Source organism: Ylistrum balloti, unplaced genomic scaffold (genome assembly GCF_031769215.1).
Source record: "Ylistrum balloti isolate Yb309-2 unplaced genomic scaffold, AGI_CSIRO_Ybal_v1 Utg370010, whole genome shotgun sequence".
NCBI lineage: Eukaryota > Metazoa > Mollusca > Bivalvia > Pectinida > Pectinidae > Ylistrum > Ylistrum balloti.
Window position 1 is genome coordinate 1,408,471 of NW_026782083.1, and position 21,752 is coordinate 1,430,222.

Sequence of the window (21,752 nt, forward strand, 5' to 3'; positions counted from 1 at the left end):
TATTACCAATCGTGTGCAGTTGGCGACCTCTGGAACGACGTCGGGTTTCTGGTCCTACCATAACTGTAAACTATACTAATGTAAGTATTCCAGGTATAAGCACTGTATCAACTTAAGTATTGTGTATGTGCAATAGGAAAGTTCACTGCGATATGTCATGAGCTGTTGTCAAGGAGAGTACATTGTACAAGCATTGTTAGCTTAACAATACTTATTGGTGTATTTTCCATGTTTTCATTTGTATAAACTTAAAGTTATGATTTCAAACTTTCCTTCCAATCATATGTAACATTTCATGAATCTGAAAATTAATTTAACTTTAAACTTTGAATTTTGACCAGGCAATTTTTGTAACGAACCTACGTCATGGAATGACATGTTCTCACAACTTTTACTACTCATACACATTTAATGTAATGAGGGACTACAATGGTGAGCGCGTCTCCAAATGTTTACACGTTTACACGTGCTTAAGATAATTTTAAGTCATTGGTATAAAGCCATTAATTTATTTCCCTAAGTGCATGGTAGTACTCTTATTTTCCAAACTGTACTGGGCTATATAATTAAGGAAAACTGAAATAAAGACAGAATGATAATTGTATGGGACCATTTGCCTGACATCAATGTGTATCAGTACCCCGATCTATTATTTTTTATTTATTTATTTTTTTTATTGGGAGGGGGAGCTTAAGACACAAGTACATAAATTTTTCTCTGGGTTTCTACTTCCTTCCCACACTACATTTTTTCTCTGGATTTTGTGACATACTGCCATCTTATATGACCCTAATTGGGACAAGGATATACAATTTCCCAATTTCCAATAAGCATTAAAACACCATTTTATCAGGAAATCTCCTAAAATTTGTTAATTTGAACTAAATTTGACCTGTTATGTCCTTGTGCCATTGATTGAAGTTGAGTTGATTGTATCAGTCCTATCCATGCTGTGCAGTCATCCAGTTATCATTCTTAACAAAAACTCATACAATCAGGACCATATCAGAAAGTTCTTCATAAAAGTTTGACACACTAGCTCCATCTATGTATAGATAGTGATGAGGACAAAGTCAGGACTCTTCTTTGTTGTATATTTAATATCAAATCATTCCTTAAATGCTTGGTTTAATACTTGACTTCACAATGAATAAAGGGATGTCCTATTTTGAAAACTCTACTTTGACAAATGATATGAATAATTCCAATGTACATATTTTTTCTACTAATCTCTTTCAAACTTTACAGATTTAATCACAATAGAATGATTTATGTGTTTCACAAACAGAGTTTTGCTTAACAATCTGTTTAGCTCACATGGCACTTTGTGCCAGTGAGTCCATGGTATGGTGAAGGATCTGTTGCTTGTTATCAGTCTGTCTGTCAACTTTCTTTAAGAAATCTATAAGCAACTAACACCTGATATTTAGTCAGGATGTTCCTGGGTTAGAGTATGATGTACTTTCCTCATATTATTAACCTAGACCTATTTCAAGGTTACAAGTGTCAAATATTTTAAAAACTTCAAGGATCTTCTTTTCAAGTTCCAGAACATCTGGTTCACTGATATTTGGCCAATGTGTACCTGATTTGGGTGCAACAAAGTTTCCTTGTATCAATGACCTTGACCTATTTTCATAGGTAAAGTTGGTTATTACCAGGTACATGTATAATATATTCAACACTACGAGATGGTAATTTGTAGTTAAAAGATATTGTTTAAACATCATCTGTTCTTTATGTGATATTGTAATATAATCTGATCTTTAATATGTCAGAGCAAACATGCCAACAAATGGAGACTTTACCCTGTCAATACGAGTAGGAGACACCACCCTGCCAGAGTACAACAAAGATAACATCTGTTATGTAGAGAGCAACTTCTTCACACCATTCAGCTACCAACACGAGTATTCCGAGATTATCCACGGTGAAAATGAAATGCAGGTATGATCACTTGAATGAAAATGTCAGGGTGACACTAGTTTGGGTTTTTTTTTTTTTGATGAAAAATTTAGAGTGGCCACCACAATGTGATTTTCTGGAAAACCTCGGGTATGGCCACAGAGTGATTTTAATGAAAAACTTGGGTATTACCGTTAAGTGATTTTGTTAGTTACATCCAACCAGAAGTTGACTTTGTAGTTAATTCAAAAGTTTTGGAAGTTTTAAAAGTGATAAAGAAATATCTGAACTAGTTTTGGGGAAATGTTTGAAGGGTATAATATCAGTATTTCAGTGAAAATTTCACCATTAGAAATGTTTACAAATCCCCCACTGAATTGAACATCTACAGAAGAGCAAATATTTTTTGGAATATCGAATAGAATTCTTAAAAAGAAAATAAATTCCTTATTTTATACCTTCTTTTGAGACTGCCTAAAATTCTTTCCCTTTAATTAGTGTTTAAAGTTCACTAGTGAGTTAATCTCTACATTAGAGAAAACTTACATGGCAGATGTGTTACATGTCTGCAATATGGATGTCAATGCATTTCTGTTAATTAAGAAATTAAGTCTGTGTTTTCATTTTCAAGAAATGGCCTGTGACACCATTTGTGATTGCTATTTATGGGAAAGACACCATTCAACATTCATATTATCATGTGTTCGTGGATGGTCAGCTTGTCAAGAAGATTAGTGTTGCTCCAGGAAAGACCAGGTATAAAGATTGAGGGCTCTTTACTATCAGCTTTAGAAATTGGAATCAATAACTTTATGAGAATCCTGATATTGTGGATTGTCAAGTTTGTAGTATGTAACTCAGCACTCATTTTTCACAAGACTTTCATTTTCTTTGTTGATGCTTTTAAACTTTTTAGTTCAATTTTGTTTTGGTGTGATAGCTGGTTTTTGTGTCCTGTGTAAATGTCGCAGTATGCAATCCCTTACTTGCACAGTTAATTTTTTCCCCAAAAAATCTTTTTCTTCCTGTACCACATCTACAACAGATTTTTCTTGGGGCTGTGAAAATTTGCGGACATAAACATGTTGAGCCAGACAGGTACATACTTGTTTTGGGGTAAATGGACTTTTTTTGTTGTACAATATGGTCCTTGGTTTATATTTTTGTTTTCTTTGTCATAACTTCATCAATTTCAAACTTTGGCTTAATATAACTAGCTTATACATTTTGTATGTTTATCTAGACTACAACAATTGATTGCAACGTTACTGTGTTAGATAATAAGACATTGAATGAACAATTAGATCTATAAGATTACAATCATAGACATACCAGTTTTACTCTCAAATGTGCTAAATTGTTTTTATGATACATGGAAAAATAATAATGATATTAACGAATAAAAAAACAAATAAAAAGACACTGAATATTTTCAACTATTTATATCTTAATTACTTTTTGTAGGCTTGTGAGAGGATTTCGAGATGGGAATAATTGTGTGGAGTTCCTGTTTTCCTTACCAAGGTTCTGTCGGGGAGAGGTTTGTATGTCTCTCTGTTGTCTCCCCTATCTCAAGTCAAACACTTCAGGGAAGTAGACACTATATTACAACTTGCACCTGAAGTCAAACATCCCTGTGAAGTAGATTCCATATAGAGCTGCCTCCCACACCACAGATAAAACATCTGAGGGTTGTAAACCCTGTGTTGTTCTTTTGCTGTCTTCACCACTTTTTGTCAAACATCTGTGTTCAGAAAATTTAGTGTCTCTTAGCTGTACATTATACTCCAGTGCTATCAGAATGCTGACCTTTGTTGGTGAAGCAAACATCTAGCAAATGGAAGAACCAGGAAAATAAAAACCTGCAACCATACAACCAACCAATTTTACCCAACGTAAGCACCTCAGTGAAATAGATTCTATGTAATATCCCACTGCTGTTTCCCCTGTATAATATATTGTTTTTTAAAAGTTTCACCTACCCTAAGTAGTGTAGTAGTTTGTTTGTCCATCAATGGTTTCTGCTCCGCCATCAGATAAACACCACTGTTACATTGTATGTATCTATGTTATATCCCTACACAATCTAACCATTAAAAAAGGAGTGCTTGTAAAATCCAGTCTTAGAAGGGATATTTGAGTAGAGTGTACAACCATTGTTATGATGAGATAGACTTACAGAGGACTATTATATGTTTAACAGGTTCACCTAAAATTGACATGAAAGTTCAGTAGAGCCATTTGCCATTGTCAGATAGTGAACTGTACAAACCACCTTTTCTTTGTGATCCATCTTTCTTTAAACAATTCCTGTTAATACTATTTCTTCAGAAGCACTGGATGACTTATATATATATTTTTTTAAGTTGTTCCCCTTGGTCCATAGTTGTGACTATTTGACATTGGGACTGATCTGAAAATTATTGTGGCTGAAACGTAGCCACCTTGGATTTTAACAATAATAGTAAGATGGCCGAGGAGCAGCCATCTTTATTTTTGGCAATTATAACTTGTTATTGTTATTTCTGGAGAAGTACTTGATGGATTGTTCCCAAATTTCATATGTAAGTTTCCTCTGGTCTCTTGTTGTACCGTTTTGATTATAGATCAGACCAGCAAAACAATCTTGCTGACAGGCAGCCATATCTGGATAGATCTTTCGCAAATGTCATTTGAAGGTTCCTTTTGATCCCTAGTTTTGTTAAAGTGAAAATTTGTTTGCATGATTTCTTTGTAAGTACTAAACGGATAATTGTTAGATCTCATAAATAGGCTCTGTTAAAGGCTGACCAGAAAACACAAAATTGCAGATGGGAAGCCATCTTGGATTTGACAACTAAAGATCATAGGAGGAATTTGAAAATTTAATATCATAAAAGAGGTGGAAACAATACAACTTTTTCAGTACAAATAAATATCAAACAATGGTAGGAGCCAACATCTCTATAGGATATCTTTTTCATGACAAAGAACATTTATCACAGTGAGGAAAGCAGTGTAATTTTGGGAATGGAATTCAGTCTAGCATGAGCATCTGTTTCGTGTTAAAAGTATTGTCAAGATAAATTTGAAAAAAATACAACTATACTAGTGTATCTCTGGCCTATTTGTTAGATAACTAGATACTACAGGAACTGTAACATATCAAATTTGTACTCTTGCAGAATGACAAGCTTGCATCAGATCAGGTTTCCAGAGTTGGTCTTATTGAAGTAAAGTGCTATGAGGCAGTGAAGAGGGCTTCATTCGTGACAAGAAGAAAGAGGGATCTCCTCTTTGACCAAGCTAACAAGAAGGACTGTACTGATGTGACACAAGGTATTGTGAATGGGTTGGTTGCTATTGGGCATTGGCTTTATGTGCAGAGTGTTCTTGTCATTTGAATTAGTACTTTTTATCCCTTTTAGTCTTATTCAAATCTCTTTGCGTCAGTGGTCTGTCCATCTGTAAACCATTTTTGTTATCACTATTTCTTGAGATGTACTGGATGGATTTTTCTCAACTTGCATACATACTCTCCCCTTGGTCCCTAGTTATGCCCTTTTGATTTTGAGCCTGATCAAAAAAATAAAATTGCCGAAATGCGTCCATCTTGGATTTTGACTTTGAAAGTTTGGTATTGCTATTTCTTGAGAAGTGTTTGATGGATCTTTCTTAAATTTCAGATGTAGGTTCCCCTTGGTCCCTAGTTGTGCCCATATATTTTTGGGACTCATCAGAAAAAAATGTCCAGAAGGGGGCCATCTTGGATTTTGACTTTGAAAGTTTGGTATTGCTATTTCTTGAGAAGTGTTTGATGGATCTTTCTTAAATTTCAGATGTAGGTTCCCCTTTGTCCCTGGTTATGCCCATTTGATTTTGGACCTGATAAAAATCAAAATGGCTGACATGCAGCCATCTTGTTTTTTAACTTTGAAAGTTTGTTATTGCTATTTCTTGAGAAGTACTGAATGGATATCTTTCAAATTTCATTTGTGTTTCCATTGGTCTCTTCTTTCACTTGTTTGATTTTTGGATTGATCAGGAGAAACAAAATGGCTTCCAGGTGGCCATTTTGGATTATCATCACTTTCTGCAAAGGAATCTTTAAATGTCTTAATCATTTAGAGCAAAAACAGAAAAGACAAGAGCAAACAGGGAAAAGATTCAACATTCAAAGAGCATATAAAGATCAAACAATGGTGGACACCAAGATCTCTCTGGGATCTCTGGTTGTACTTTGTTTTTTATACTTGTATGTTTGTACACAGGCTGGTGGATTTGAGTGTTTGCTGACATCTATGTATGAATGTATATTTGTAAGCAAACACATGGATGTGTATGTGTATTGGCATGTTTATATATAGAGAGGTACATTTGTATGTGTTCTGGAATGTTTGGATATAGAGAGGTACAGACTAGTGGATATAGAGAGGTACGGACTAGTGGATTTGTATGTGTACCAGCATGGTTTGTATATAGAGAGGTGCAGACTAGTGGATTTGTATGTGTACCAGCATGGTTTGTATGTAGAGAGGTGCAGACTAGTGGATTTGTATGTGTACCAGCATGGTTTGTATATAGAGAGGTACGGACTAGTGGATTTGTATGTGTACCAGCATGTTTGTATATAGAGAGGTGCAGACTAGTGGATTTGTATGTGTACCAGCATGTTTGTATATAGAGAGGTGCAGACTAGTGGATTTGTATGTGTACCAGCATGTTTGTATATAGAGAGGTGCAGACTAGTGGATTTGTGTGTGACCTAGCATGTTTGTATATAGAGAGGTACGGACTAGTGGATTTGTATGTGTACCAGCATGGTTTGTATATAGAGAGGTGCAGACTAGTGGATTTGTATGTGTACCAGCATGTTTGTATGTAGAGAGGTGCAGACTAGTGGATTTGTGTGTGACCTAGCATGTTTGTATGTAGAGAGGTGCAGACTAGTGGAGTTGTATGTGTACCAGCATGTATGTATATAGAGAGGTGGAGACTAGTGGATTTGTATGTGTACCAGCATGTTTGTATATAGAGAGGTGCAGACTAGTGGATTTGTATGTGTACCAGCATGTTTGTATGTAGAGAGGTGCAGACTAGTGGATTTGTGTGTGACCTAGCATGTTTGTATGTAGAGAGGTGCAGACTAGTGGAGTTGTATGTGACCTGGCATGTTTGTCTCTTGAATATGTATGAAGACTAGCAAGTTTTGATATTCAGAATGGTACTTTCATAAGAAGGGAGTATGTAGGGGTTACTCTATTGTAGGGGTTGAAGTTCTTTACATCAATTAGTCAGTTTTTTGTTTTAACTCATTTGACATCAGGAATTCATCACATTTCATTCCAGGTAAATACCTGATGGTGACCACCAAGGCAGGCAAGGTCCTCAAGAAGCGTGCTACCAACAAGATGACTGACCACTGGGATGTAATCAGAATGCGCAGTGCCCAGAGCGTAAAATATGTGACCTCACAGACCTTAATTGACCTTGGAATCTCTGTCATCCCCATTCCTTTCCCTGCAAATCAAAACATTGCCTCTAACAAAAGTACAGAAACAAGTATCAAACAGGAAGCAGCTACTCAACTGATAAAGCAGGAAATCCAGGACCCTGCTGGGACTTTGGTCCCAAGCTCACGTGTGAAATTCCTGGTTTGAATGATAAGTTCGTAAACTTGCATATATTCATTTTGACACATGTCATTCTCATCTTCCATTTTCCAGTACACAGATGTTTATATCCTATCATAAAATTTTGAAACCTTCATTTTCTGCTATGTTTGTTTGATATTAAAATCTAGTCATATTTGTTTGTAGGTTTATGTGCTCATGTTTGTCATCGTGTATGTAAATAGTAATGAGTATATGTTTGTTTAATAATGATTGTCACAATGTGCAGGCAGTTGAAAGTGTAATAAGCATTGTGCAGGCATTTGAATGTGTAATAAGCGATGTGCAGGCATTTGAATGTGTAATAAGCAATGTGCAGGTAGTTGAAAGTGTAATAAGCAATGTGCAGGTAGTTGAATGTGTATTAAGCAATGAGCGGCAGTTGAATTTGTAATAACAATGTGCATGCAGTTGAATGTGTAATAAGTAACTTGCAGGCAGTTTAATGTGTAATAAGCAATGTGGAAGCATTTGTACGTGTAATAAGTAATGTGCAGGCATTTGTGTGTGTAAAAAGCAATTTGCAGGCATTTGAATGTGTAATAAGTTATGTGCAGGCCTTTGAATGTGTAATAAGCAATGTGCAGGTAGTTGAATGTGTAATAAGTAATGTGCAGGCATTTGTGTGTGTAATAAGTTATGTGCAGGCATTTGTGTGTAATAAGCAATGTGCAGGCATTTGAATGTGTAATAAGCAATGTGCAGGCATTTGCGTGTGTAATAAACAATGTGCAGGCATTTGAATGTGTAATAAGCAATGTGCAGGCATTTGAATGTGTAATAAGCAATGTGCAAGTGTTTGTATGTACAGTTATAATGTGCACTTGTTACTAGTGTAATTGAGAATGAGGAGGCATTAATAATAATAGTCTACTGATGGTATGCGTAATTCAGATGTTAAATGAATATTGAGCTATTTGTATGCATGCAAAAACCAAATCTTTATTACACTATTATATCCGTCATGTATATATGGTGTTGATACATCAAACCAAATGATATTCATTGCATATACATGTTGTTTCCTATTTAGTTTGTTTTTTGTTTCATGTCATAAAGACAATTATGTCAGTAGTTCATAATAAAACAGGAAGTTGATCTTCATTTGTTGTATTGATCTTTATATACAAGTCTCAAAGAGAGCCTAAAAAGGGGTATTTCAATTGTATGTTTATAGTGTTATATGTTTAATGTCTTGATGTTGCTTTGCATAAATTAAACCAAACTTTCTTTATCTAACAAACCACTCTGACACAACTTTTATAAATTTAAATCACCGTTTTTTCTAGGCTTAATTTGGAACAAGATGGAGGTTTCAATATGGAACAAAACTAGAGTACTCAATAGAAAACCATGGAATCACTCTTACTTTGGTTGTGAAGAAAATCTGGAAAATGCATGCACATCACCTTGTAATGGTATGTATAGTACAGAGGGATAACGTATCATTGAAAACATCTCAGATGATGCACGACATAGGTTTCAGAGAAGTAATGTCACACAGTTGTCCGGAGAGCGAAATGGGGACAAATTTCACAATTTAAAGTAAAGGAGCCATTGATTGAATAGAATTTGATTATTCACAGTAATCTTTCAGAAAAAAACCAGACTGAGCAATTTTTGTGTTAAGACAGTGAATATATATGATCTCCCGATATATTACCTGGTTAACCTATTTCACTGGATTTCATGTTTACAATGCAGATTAAACACGACAAAATGTTTACGAAATATAAACAATGGTATAGATATCATTTCTGTTGAAAGGATTTTTTTAAGTTATCAAACCTGGAATGAACAAAGTTAATAATTAAAGCAATGTCCATGATACAAATCCAATGTGCATACTGAATCTCATTGTGACTCGTGCAATGACCTTTCCTGGTCGATTCAGGAGGAGCACATTCTCATTAGGGAAATGCGATAGATTTCAGTATTATTTTCTTTGAAATTAGCAATTATTTTCTTGTGATTTCCCTTATATTGTCATTTTTTCGGCCACCCTGTAAAATTTTGTAAAGGGTATGATTGTTTAAAGGATATTTTGTGAATCTGATCAAAATCAGTTGAAAACGGTTGTGTACTTTAGTATGCAGTAAATGTAACAGCTAATAATAAGTATAATATATATAGGTATACAACAGTATATTTCAACGAGAGAATAACAAAATTTTAAACTATATGAAAATTAAAACCATTATAATCACGATGTATCTACGCAGTAAGTGTACACGTCCAAACAAAACAAGTCACAATTTTTTATTAAAAACATTTTTATTTTCACTATTATGTGCCCTCTGTTTAGAATTCTGATTTAAATGTATTTTATTGCGACAATGGTTAAGAATGAATTACCCTTCCCTTTACAATCTTATTGATCATCATGTCTATGATATATAAGGGTAGTAGAAGTTTGTGCTGCTTATATTGATGGACAGAAAAAATCAGGTTTTACAATGTTTTAAAAAGAACAAATAAAAACAAACATGTACATGTAAATTGAATCATCTGTCAAAATAAGTGACATCTGAATTCTTATCACTGTATTAATAAAACTAAAAATTACTCTGGTAATAAAAACATATATATGACTGACTCTTATCCACAAACAAACTACAAATGATCACAAAAAAAGTCTTATTTCCTTTGTCAAAAATGTTTAACATCCATCACTGTCCATTAAGTTTGGCTGGGTCACCAAGTGTAGCATCCCAGATTTTCATTTTGTCTGCACCAACAGTGCTCTTTGTTTTAGTCCATTTATCAGCAGATTTATCTCCATGGGGAACACCGAACATAGCGTCGCCAAGGTCCGAGCTTAACTCAGCCAATATCTTAGGATCTTTGTAGTGTGTTACAGCTTGAGCCATGGCAACTGCACGTTTGGCCGGATTTGAACTTTTGAAAATTCCTGATCCTACAAATACACCATCGACACCAAGCTGCATCAGGAGAGAAACATCGGCTGGAGTGGCTACAACAGAGACACCAAATGTTAATACAAGATTTACAACACAGTCATAGACTTCTTAATTTACTTACATTAATTAAAAAAATTGGCATAGCTATTATTTATTTTACAAATTTGAGGTTCATTTCTAATATATTTGACAGAAGGAAGTTGATTAGTGATAAAAAGACAGGACATGGTACAATTGACTGTATATTTACAGGACTGAGAGAAGCTGATTAGAGATAAAAAAGACAGGACATGGTACAATTGACTGTATATTTACAGGACTGAGAGAAGCTGATTAGAGATAAAAAGACAGGACATGGTACAATTGACTGTATATTTACAGGACTGAGAGAAGCTGATTAGAGATAAAAAGACAGGACATGGTACAATTGACTGTATATTTACAGGACTGAGAGAAGCTGATTAGAGATAAAAAGACAGGACATGGTACAATTGACTGTATATTTACAGGACTGAGAGAAGCTGATTAGAGATAAAAAGACAGGACATGGTACAATTGACTGTATATTTACAGGACTGAGAGAAGCTGATTAGAGATAAAAAGACAGGACATGGTACAATTGACTGTATATTTACAGGACTGAGAGAAGCTGATTAGAGATAAAAAAGACAGGACATGGTACAATTGACTGTATATTTACAGGACTGAGAGAAGCTGATTAGAGATAAAAAGACAGGACATGGTACAATTGACTGTATATTTACAGGACTGAGAGAAGCTGATTAGAGATAAAAAGACAGGACATGGTACAATTGACTGTATATTTACAGGACTGAGAGAAGCTGATTAGAGATAAAAAGACAGGACATGGTACAATTGACTGTATATTTACAGGACTGAGAGAAGCTGATTAGAGATAAAAAGACAGGACATGGTACAATTGACTGTATATTTACAGGACTGAGAGAAGCTGATTAGAGATAAAAAGACAGGACATGGTACAATTGACTGTATATTTACAGGACTGAGAGAAGCTGATTAGAGATAAAAAGACAGGACATGGTACAATTGACTGTATATTTACAGGACTGAGAGAAGCTGATTAGAGATAAAAAGACAGGACATGGTACAATTGACTGTATATTTACAGGACTGAGAGAAGCTGATTAGAGATAAAAAGACAGGACATGGTACAATTGACTGTATATTTACAGGACTGAGAGAAGCTGATTAGAGATAAAAAGACAGGACATGGTACAATTAACTGTCTATTTACAGGACTGAGGGAAGTTTATACCTAAGCCCCCTGCTGCAAAATTGACGACAGGAAGTCTCCCCAACTCTGCAGTTTTTTTCAGCAGCTCATGTGGCACACGAAGTTCCTTGGCATAGTTGTATAATTCTGTTGAGTCCATGGCACTTGCTGTCTTGATCTGTTTGTTGATTGTTCTGGCATGTTTCACAGCTTCAGAAACATCCCCTGTGTAAGATACAAGATGACTAAAAATGGAATTTCTGGTGCTGATGAAGATTTATAGAATCTTACATGGGTCTGTTCCACAGACAAGGATAAAGCAAAAATCTGTAATTTGTTATGAAGCATTCTCATCACATCATCACCATTAGCAACGAAATGTGTATCAAAATTTATGACATCAATTTGTGACACTTATGCCACACAAAATGATGATGCTACCCCATTGTGAGTCATATAAAATCACTTTGATTATTTGCTTGATAATAAACTTAAGTAGACGAGCTGGATCAGTCTTGTTCATGTTACTATCATAACACTACTGATTCATACCAGTTCCTGCTTCCCCTTTTGTCCTGATCATGGCAGCTCCTTCTGAAATTCTGCGTAATGCTTCACCAAGATCACGGGCTCCACAAACAAATGGCACTTCAAAATTGTGTTTGTTGATGTGGTTCACCTCATCTGCAGGTGTTAACACTGCAACAATACATGATGTAGTGTTTAAATAGCACGAAACAAAGCGTTGTCCTCAACAGTGGTTGAAAATACATGTTATTGTCATTGTGAGGTTCCATACACAAGCTTCAATCTCGCAAGATTACAAAATCAATCTTAAGAATTTTCCGTTGTCCAACACATTTTCTAAACATAGAGACTATCACTATCAATTTTAATTTCAATCTGTTATTTTTCAAAGTTCAGATGCATACGATTAAAATTTTTCAAAATCGGTCCGTGGTGGGCTCTTACACAAACTGTACAAAACACAGGAAAAAGACTAGAGACATGGATATTTTGTTTGAGTACTGTCAAATTAAAAATAATTTCTAAAAATTTCTAACCACAATCTTTTTAAATACCTTCTGATTCATCTACCATGTCCACCCCAAGAGCTTGAAGAATCTGAGCCTCTGCAAAATGACCAATTCTTGATTTGGCCATTACTGGGATAGTCACTGCTGCAATTATTCCCTTTATCTTCATTGGATCAGTCATTCTAGCCACGCCCCCTTCTCTTCGTATATCAGCAGGGACACGCTCTAGTGCCATGACAGCACATGCCTGAAATTGTCAGAAAGTATATTAACAGGCAAATATCAAATAAGTGCCCAAATATCTGCCTTTGTTTGCTTCAAAAATTACACAGGATTTAGTGTAAACTTTCCCCAATCACTTCAGCAATTCAAGCTTCAACTGGCATAGTTACATCTGTTATGATGCCAAATTTAGATAGGATTTAGTGTAATCTTACCCCAGCCTCTTCAGCTATGCGGGCTTCCTCTGGTGTTGTAACATCCATGATGATGCCACCTTTGGCCATCTGAGCTAAACCAGCCTTGACCTTGAATGTCCCTAAAAATAAGATTCCATTCCAGTTGATTACAGTAAACCAATGATTATTTTCTAGCAGTATATTATTGCAATATTTGCATATCTCAACAATTGTCAAAATAAATCATTACGAATGATATCATAACACAATAACCAAAGATATAACATTGTTCCCACCTGTAGCTTATCATCAGTACACACCTGTCTCCCACCTGTAACTTAATGCCAGTACACTCCCATCCCATCTTATACATACCTGTCTGTGTGGAGGTAACATCCTTCATTGTGAGATTGGTGACATCACAGGTCACACCTGAAGCCAAGGATTGATAAGGATTGACTATTTCGTTGTGATGTGACTATTTGGTTGTGGTCTGACTTTGTTTCTGATGTGACTGACTGATGTGACTGACTTTGGTTATGATGTGACTGACTTTGGTTATGATGTGACAGACTTTGGTTGTGATGTGACTATTTGTTTATGGTCTGACTTTGTTTCTGATGTGACAAACTTTGGTTGTGGTCTGACAGACTTTGGTTATGATGTGACTGACTTTGGTTGTGATGTGACTATTTGTTTATGGTCTGACTTTGTTTCTGATGTGACAGACTTTGGTTGTGGTCTGACAGACTTTGGTTGTGATGTGACTATTTGGTTATGGTCTGACAGACTTTGGTTGTGATGTGACTGACTTTGTTTCTGATGTGACAGACTTTGGTTGTGGTCTGACAGTCTTTGGTTGTGATGTGACTATTTGGTTATGGTCTGACAGACTTTGGTTGTGATGTGACTGACTTTGTTTCTGATGTGACTGAATTTGGTTGTGATGTGACTATTTGTTTGTGGTCTGACTAACTTTGATTGTGATGTGACTATTTGGTTGTGATGTGACTGACTTTGGTTGTGATGTGACTATTTGGTTGTGGTCTGACAGACTTTGGTTGTGATGTGACTATTTGGTTGAGGTCTGACTGACTTTGATTGTGATGTGACTATTTGGTTGTGATGTGACTGACTTTGATTGTGATGTGACTATTTGGTTGTGATGTGACTGACTTTGGTTATGATGTGAATATTTGTTTGTGGTCTGACTGACTTTGATTGTGATGTGACTATTTGGTTGTGATGTGACTGACTTTGGTTGTGATGTGACTATTTGTTTGTGGTCTGACTGACTTTGATTGTGATGTGACTATTTGGTTGTGATGTGACTGACTTTGATTGTGATGTGACTATTTGGTTGTGATGTGACTGACTTTGATTGTGATGTGACTATTTGGTTGTGATGTGACTGACTTTGGTTGTGATGTGACTATTTGGTTGTGATGTGACTGACTTTGGTTGTGATGTGACTATTTTGTTGAGGTCTGACTGACTTTGGTTGTGATGTGACTATTTGGTTGAGGTCTGACTGACTTTGGTTGTGATGTTACTATTTGGTTGTGATGTGACTATTTGGTTGAGGTCTGACTGACTTTGATTGAGATGTGACTATTTGGTTGTGATGTGACTGACTTTGATTGTGATGTGACTATTTGGTTGTGATGTGACTGACTTTGATTGTGATGTGACTATTTGGTTGTGATGTGACTGACTTTGGTTGTGATGTGACTATTTGGTTGTGATGTGACTTACTTTGGTTGTGATGTGACTATTTTGTTGAGGTCTGACTGACTTTGGTTGTGATGTGACTATTTGGTTGAGGTCTGACTGACTTTGGTTGTGATGTTACTATTTGGTTGTGATGTGACTATTTGGTTGTGATGTGACTGACTTTGATTGTGATGTGACTATTTGGTTGTGATGTGACTGACTTTGGTTATGATGTGACTATTTGGTTGAGGTCTGATTTTCTTCAGTTTTGATGCTTTGTTGACTACTTATGTTGTGTCGTTGTGATGTGACTGATTATGCTGTGATTTGACTAATTATGTTATGATGTGTCTACATGTGTTGTGATGTGATTTCTTATGTCATGATGTGACTACTTCTGTTGTGATGAATCTATTTGTATTGTGACAAATATGGTTGTGATGTGACCGATTATGCTGTGATTGATTTTGCTGTGATTTGACTAATTATGTTGTGATGTGTCTGCATGTGTTGTGATGTGATTTCTTATGTCGTGATGTGACTACTTCGGTTGTGATGAATCTATTTGTATTGTGACAAATATGGTTGTGATGTGACTGATTATGCTGTGATGTGACTACTTCGGTTGTGATGAATCTATTTGTATTGTGACAAATATGGTTGTGATGTGACTTATTATGCTGTGATGCGACTACTTCAGTTGTGATGAATCTATTTGTATTGTGACAAATATGGTTGTGATTTGACTTATTATGCTGTGATGTGACTACTTCGGTTGTGATGAATCTATTTGTGTTGTGACAAATATGGTTGTGATGCGACTTATTATGCTGTGATGTGACTACTTCGGTTGTGATGAATCTATTTGTGTTGTGACAACTTTTGTTGTGATGTGACACTTTTGTTGTGATGTGACAACTTTTGTTGTGATGTGTGACAACTTTTGTTGTGATGTGACTTCTACTGTTACATTGTGACAAATGTGGTTGTGATGTGGTACTGAAAACACAGCAATAATTCCTTGCTTTGGATCAGAATAAACAAACTCATTTGATTGTTGAGTGGCTACATTAATTACTTCATGCAGTACGTGTCCTTATGTAAGCATCTAACAGACAATTTTATATAACAAATATGACTTGTAGTCAACAAGCACAAAACTACACAAGTTGGCTAATATTTAAGCTGAATATTAAGAGCTTTCAGACGAAATGCCATTTCTTTCTAAAACATACTAACTGTATGCGTCATTTATGTCGCTAATATATGTTATGAATTAAAGCCTGATATACAGCGAATATATACTGAACAAAATGGCCGTAAACTTTATGTAACCACGTGTACCTTTTTTTAGAACACACGAAGTAAACGTGGTCAAGAACTATTGTATCTGTGACATACTCACCATTGAGGAGTTTCTCCGTCATGTTTTTTCTTATATTCAGCGTGCAGAATATCTCTGTATAGCGGAGTCGTCAGTTGCGAACTGTTGAAGTCAATCACCGGAACCAACAAATAACCACACCAGGCCTGTCGGGGATATGGGCTGAGAAACAAAAACGTATCCGGAGTCCAACACGTGGATGATATTTCATCAGGTAAGTAATCTGAGAATGGTCTTTTCTGATGAAACTTACTGCATGCTTCGACTACCATGTACTAGTGTTTACCCTACTGGCTACTCTATAACCTTCGAGGTAGGTCGACAAACCTTGTTTACAGGGTTTCATGGACGTGCTTTCGTAACATTCAAACTACCGTTACACAACCATAATTTCTCACAGTTATATAATCTTTACAAGACAACTGGTAGGTAACGAGCATGTCGTACTGTGTTACTTATTTTCTTGTGTAATATTTTTTTATAAGTCTAGACATGTCGTCTAACCGGGCCAGCTGTTATGTTGACAGATAGAAATAGCCTGATAACATCGGTGTTTCGTCCTTATGATGTAGATGTTTATTTGTTGGTGGTACAATCAGGGACGTGGTTTAAACACAATCGGTAATGATATGACATTTTTCTACCGCGGAGTGAGGCGAGGAAAAGATTAGTTTAAGAAGGGAGATAATTATAGCTAATACATGTATACACAACATTACGAATCTGACGGTTTTTAATATCTAAGACTTAAAAATTGACTGGTTTGTCCGTCCTCCCCTCCCTCTCCAGTAAGTTTGGGCTATATACAATTGATGATTTAGCTTCTTATATCGCTTTTCGTTGAAACTGCCAATATGTTTTTTATGTGATGTTAGATCTAGAAGGGTTTTAATTATCACAAAATTAATGGTCGGGCAGCGCTTAACTGATGTAGAATCCATCTATTCAGAACATGTTTTTACAAAAATAATAACCTAGTACATCCTCTCTAAAATATATCATTGTTTATTTATTGTTATTTCTTCATGACAACAGAACGTTATCTTCTCAAAGTAAGAAGTAAAGGTTTTTGATATTTTAAAATGTACAACATTAATGGCTGAAAGGAGATTTCACCGAATCTTAATTGGTACTTGTTGAAACGAAGGTATGATTGATTACATAATATTTTGGACACTACTCGACCTTCCCTTTTTGGAAAGAACAGAAACAGCACATGCACTTACATATATGATACTTGGTTTTTATTATCTTTTGAGTTTGCATATGTGGAGGTTTATTAACACTTAGATAATATATGCATTCAGATCGATAACATTAAACTGCGATGTGTAGACATTGGATATAGATAACATTTAAACACGGACGATAGACACAGAATATCGATAACATAACTTACGGACGGTGGACACAGAATATGGATAACATTTAAACACGGACGATAGACACAGAGTATCGATAACATTTAAACACGGACGATAGACACGGAATATCGATAACATTTAAACACGGACGACAGACACAGAATATAGATAACATTTAAACACGGACGATAGACACAGAATATCGATAACATAACTTACGGAAGGTAGTCACAGACTATCGATAACATGTTACAAAATTGCAGTTGCCAGACTTTTCTCCGTTATGATCAGAGATTATAAAACGTACGGGGTTTCTGGTCGAGTTCGAATCCTGATCGACAAGTCCAATATTAGAAGTAGTTACGGCCATTTGTGCAAAATGTTATTTAAACTTGAAGTGCAGAGATAATGTCTTTGATGTGTGGCTTCAACCTACAGGGTTACCAGTGAAGTTTGAATCGATCTTGGTTGAAAAATTAAGTTTCAGGTGCAGTTCTGGTCCTTTGTACTTCTGTTTTCCGGACTTCTTTCCATTGTGTCCAGATATAGAAACTTGGTATGGCGCTTCGACCTTCGTGATTACAGATTGATCTTTTTAATTGTTTCCCCGAATTTTTTGTTGTGTCTCGAGATATGCGGTAAAATATAATTTTTGGTGGCTAATGGTTGTTAGAGATAAAATTTTGTTACATATCACACCCGCAGTGCATTGTGGGTCATTAATTTACCATCATCCCACCGCGATTACCCATTTTCTACAACGATGAGACTGACTCGGTTAATAACCTGAAATATGTTCGGACATCCGAAATTAAACCCCATTCCAACACAGAACCTATTCATTTATGTTTGTCTGGTTATGTTATTCATAATTACTCAACAAACATTGTTTCTCCAAGATAAGTTTAGGAAAACTTGGTGGGACAGATGAAGTCTATGTGACTGGCGAGTGCGTTACCACTGCACCATCCTAAAATACATGACATGATGTGAGGAGGGTGCCGACATTTCTATTTTATTCATTATTATTATTATTTCCATTTCCTAGAATTAATCATGCCGCAAACTGGTCTCAACGGAAATGAAAACAGACGCAGAAAAATCGGCATTCTGGAGGTTCAAGGTGCATTTCAAGAGCACAAAGTGGCGCTGATGAAAGCCAAAAAATGTTTGCACACGACACCAGAACTTGAAGTGATGGAGGTACGTCACCCAGACCATCTAGTCTCTGACATGGATGGCCTAATTATACCGGGAGGGGAAAGCACAACCATCAGTTTATTCCTGAAAAGAAACAACATGGAAGAACCGCTCCGAAACTGGATACAAACAAAAGGTCACGTGGTATGGGGAACATGCGCAGGAATGATTCTTTTATCAAGGTTTACTGAAAACCAAAAGGATGGCGGACAGCCTACGGTATGTCGGTAACTGATAAATGTATATTGATTAATCTGAGTATATAGCTATTATCGAACTGGTGAATGGTATACGTTTGATAGTGACAGCTGGTAAATGTTTTATTCATATTAGTTGCCATCAATGTAACTTTGTAATGTTTTTTAATGAGACGCGTGACGACAAAGCACATTGTAGGGAGATACATACGTATATATATATGTTAAATACATATTGGTTTCTTTCCCGAAGTTCGGTTGCCGCTTGGATTATAAAATATGATATGCGAAACATAAACACAAATGCTGGGACTTGGTCACCATACCTCTTTGTCTGGATATTTGATTGTAACACTTCCTTGTCTGGAAATATGCGTTTGATCGCCACACTTGTTTGAAAAGTCTATTGTTTAGTTTATTTTATTACTGATATTATCTGCTAGGATAGGGCGCCCACAAAGGCTTGCTTCTTCATGTCATGTATCTCAGGTCTGGTTGGAAGCATCGTTAGATCTGACGTAGTTTTCCAGACAGTGGAAAGCATTATTGGAATTCGTTATGACTATATCTGAATATAGTATGCTGTAGGCAATGATAAAAATAATGGGATAAGATCGGTTAGGCAACTTTACTTATCACGGTAAACATAGTTACCACAACATGTTGTATGATGTATTCCAACATTTTCAATGATATAATTGTGCGTCTATGATCAATAAAAATGTAGATTGAAATATTCACTAATGAAAATCATTGAACATAACTTTTTTTTCTAGCTTGGGATGCTAGACACAGTCGTATCGAGGAACTTTTTCGGACGACAAGTCCACAGCTTTGAAGCACAAGTGACAGTTCGATCGCCATCTCTGGCTGGAAACTCTAAAATGGGCACTTCCGATTCAAATTGCCATGGTGTGTTTATCCGGGCTCCAGCTGTGCTTAAAACGACGAGTTCCGATGTGCAAGTTCTAGCAGTGTTAGAACGACCAGAACAAAAGGACGTCATCGTCGCTGTGCAACAAGGCGACGTTATGGCAACAGCTTTTCACCCTGAATTAACAGACGACCTCCGATGGCACTCCTATTTTCTAACGATGATCGAAAAAGTAAAGGAGCAACGTTAAGAGTAGCTATATTTAGTATATAGTTTAACGGATTGTAGTATGGTAAGACGATGCCGTTGTCTCTATCATTGCTACTTAAATGGAAGTATTGATAAACAGAAAATGTTTTCGTGCAATCATGGTTTCTTTTGCTGTTATATTACTGTTTTGGAACTTACTGGTAAATAAAGTTATACAGGTGTCCTGCCAGAAGTTAACGTTAATGGGTTTTTTTTTCTGGCATGTCTCCAACAATCACCGTACCAAGGCACAAAATCACCGTGACGTCATTGAGACGAGACCCATGTTTCGGCACTACGCCAATTCACAACCAAATGTTTTTACGCCAATAATTTCAGTTTGTATAAGAATGAAATCAGCATAGAAAAATCAGTCATCTTTTTTTTATAATTCCTTAATGGGTGTTAGTATAAAGTGCTTATTCAGTCAGCATATTAATATAACACATTCTTACATAACGAGTTGTATTGGATAATTTTATTACGATACTAGTAACCAGCGACATATACACCTGCATCGTCAATACATTGATATCGAAGTCATTCTGACATATTGCATGTTGAGGCAGATGGTCGGCGTTGGCAATGGAGAAAATGATGATAACGATTTGAAAATGATGTATTTTCATGTAGCGAGAACAATGTTGACGATCTTGGTGGGTCAGGGAACATAACTTAAAACCTTACTTTAGTGGATGTTGTTACTATTGCCAAGTAAATCTACGGCAGTTATAGTGAGAAAACGACGTCTAATAACGTATGTGATTTTTATTGCTTCTGTGTCCTCAAGCAGAGTATCATCTCGTGCCATCGGCCATCCTCAATACTGCAGAGGTTACAATCACTTTCGCTCTCTGCACCCCAGGAGGAAGTCGTGGCAGAATTGAAGGTTCCACATGCCACAAGACGAAAATACTAGTTTGATCCTCTGATGCACATCAAACGGTATATTGTAATGGCTTTGAATTTGGGTGTTGCTCCTTTGTAATCTTCAAAAGAAGCGTATCAGCTTGGAACCAATCAAATAGCCTTCGCATGCGCCTTCAATTTTGCTATGGCATGTTCCAGGGGTGCAGAGAGCAAAAGTGATGAAAACCCTGGACTGTGGAGGATGGCCATCATGTAGCGGATGCTCTCGTGCCCTCAAGCAGAGGACATGAAAACACGTCTAAATGAACAGCATGGGGAGTCCCACTTTAGGCACCTCACAAGGGGGTCTCGCATTAGGCAACTTACACATACATACAGTGGGTGATAGAAAGTACGATATTTTTACTTATTCTCCTGATGACATTCGGTGTTGTTGGCATTGTTTCAATAAACTATGGTAATAAAGTTAATGGTAGATTACTTTTTCCACGTACTTTCCACGTAAGCCAACTTAATGGACTTCAAGGAGATTTTTTTAACAAAGTGGCTAAGACATTACGTAACATTGATATACCTACATATGTTTATGCGTTAATGTTTAACCGTTAAGGCGAAAGTTTTCCTGTAACCATTTCATCGCGACAGATGTTCTGAGGATATCAATCTTGTATAGTACATCATGTAGGGATATAGGGATGCTAACGTACGTAATGTCGTACAGTCTGAGGGGATAT

At 36.2% G+C, this 21,752-nt stretch overlaps 3 protein-coding genes across 3 annotated transcripts; 2 read left to right on the top strand and 1 right to left on the bottom strand.

Moving 5' to 3' along the window:
- The first annotated feature begins 12 nt into the window (after positions 1-12).
- On the top strand, positions 13-7,544 carry LOC132548414 (uncharacterized). The gene is made up of 6 exons (XM_060212278.1): positions 13-80; positions 1,779-1,947; positions 2,537-2,661; positions 3,370-3,445; positions 5,070-5,223; positions 7,234-7,544. The coding sequence occupies exons 2-6, from the start codon at positions 1,786-1,788 to the stop codon at positions 7,542-7,544; spliced, it is 828 nt and encodes a 275-aa protein (XP_060068261.1). The 5' UTR covers positions 13-80; positions 1,779-1,785.
- Positions 7,545-10,102: 2,558 nt separating this feature from the next.
- On the bottom strand, positions 10,103-16,875 carry LOC132548375 (pyridoxal 5'-phosphate synthase subunit PdxS-like). Its single transcript, XM_060212236.1, has 7 exons — positions 16,286-16,875; positions 13,543-13,599; positions 13,207-13,307; positions 12,815-13,016; positions 12,285-12,431; positions 11,775-11,957; positions 10,103-10,530 (listed from the first exon to the last, which is right to left on the bottom strand). The coding sequence occupies exons 1-7, from the start codon at positions 16,305-16,307 to the stop codon at positions 10,226-10,228; spliced, it is 1,017 nt and encodes a 338-aa protein (XP_060068219.1). The 5' UTR covers positions 16,308-16,875; the 3' UTR covers positions 10,103-10,225.
- LOC132548376 (pyridoxal 5'-phosphate synthase subunit PdxT-like) lies at positions 16,271-20,341 on the top strand. The gene is made up of 3 exons (XM_060212238.1): positions 16,271-16,478; positions 18,677-19,047; positions 19,802-20,341. Exons 2-3 carry the CDS (start codon positions 18,685-18,687, stop codon positions 20,147-20,149), a joined length of 711 nt encoding a protein of 236 aa, XP_060068221.1. The 5' UTR covers positions 16,271-16,478; positions 18,677-18,684; the 3' UTR covers positions 20,150-20,341.
- Positions 20,342-21,752: the final 1,411 nt, after the last annotated feature.

What these genes read in the sequence shown, in the direction of transcription:
- LOC132548376 (XM_060212238.1), top strand. Translation starts at nt 18,685, where the DNA reads ATGCCGCAAACTGGTCTCAACGGAAATGAAAACAGACGCAGAAAAATC. An exon ending in AGGATGGCGGACAGCCTACG is followed by an intron (nt 19,048 to 19,801) that starts GTATGTCGGTAA and finishes TTTTTTTTCTAG; the next exon opens with CTTGGGATGCTAGACACAGT.
- LOC132548414 (XM_060212278.1), top strand. Translation starts at nt 1,786, where the DNA reads ATGCCAACAAATGGAGACTTTACCCTGTCAATACGAGTAGGAGACACC. An exon ending in ACGGTGAAAATGAAATGCAG is followed by an intron (nt 1,948 to 2,536) that starts GTATGATCACTT and finishes TTCATTTTCAAG; the next exon opens with AAATGGCCTGTGACACCATT. An exon ending in CTGTACTGATGTGACACAAG is followed by an intron (nt 5,224 to 7,233) that starts GTATTGTGAATG and finishes ATTTCATTCCAG; the next exon opens with GTAAATACCTGATGGTGACC.
- LOC132548375 (XM_060212236.1), bottom strand. Translation starts at nt 16,307, where the DNA reads ATGACGGAGAAACTCCTCAATG. An exon ending in TGTTACCTCCACACAGACAG is followed by an intron (nt 13,308 to 13,542) that starts GTATGTATAAGA and finishes TCTTATTTTTAG; the next exon opens with GGACATTCAAGGTCAAGGCT. An exon ending in AAAAGGGGAAGCAGGAACTG is followed by an intron (nt 11,958 to 12,284) that starts GTATGAATCAGT and finishes TATCTTACACAG; the next exon opens with GGGATGTTTCTGAAGCTGTG.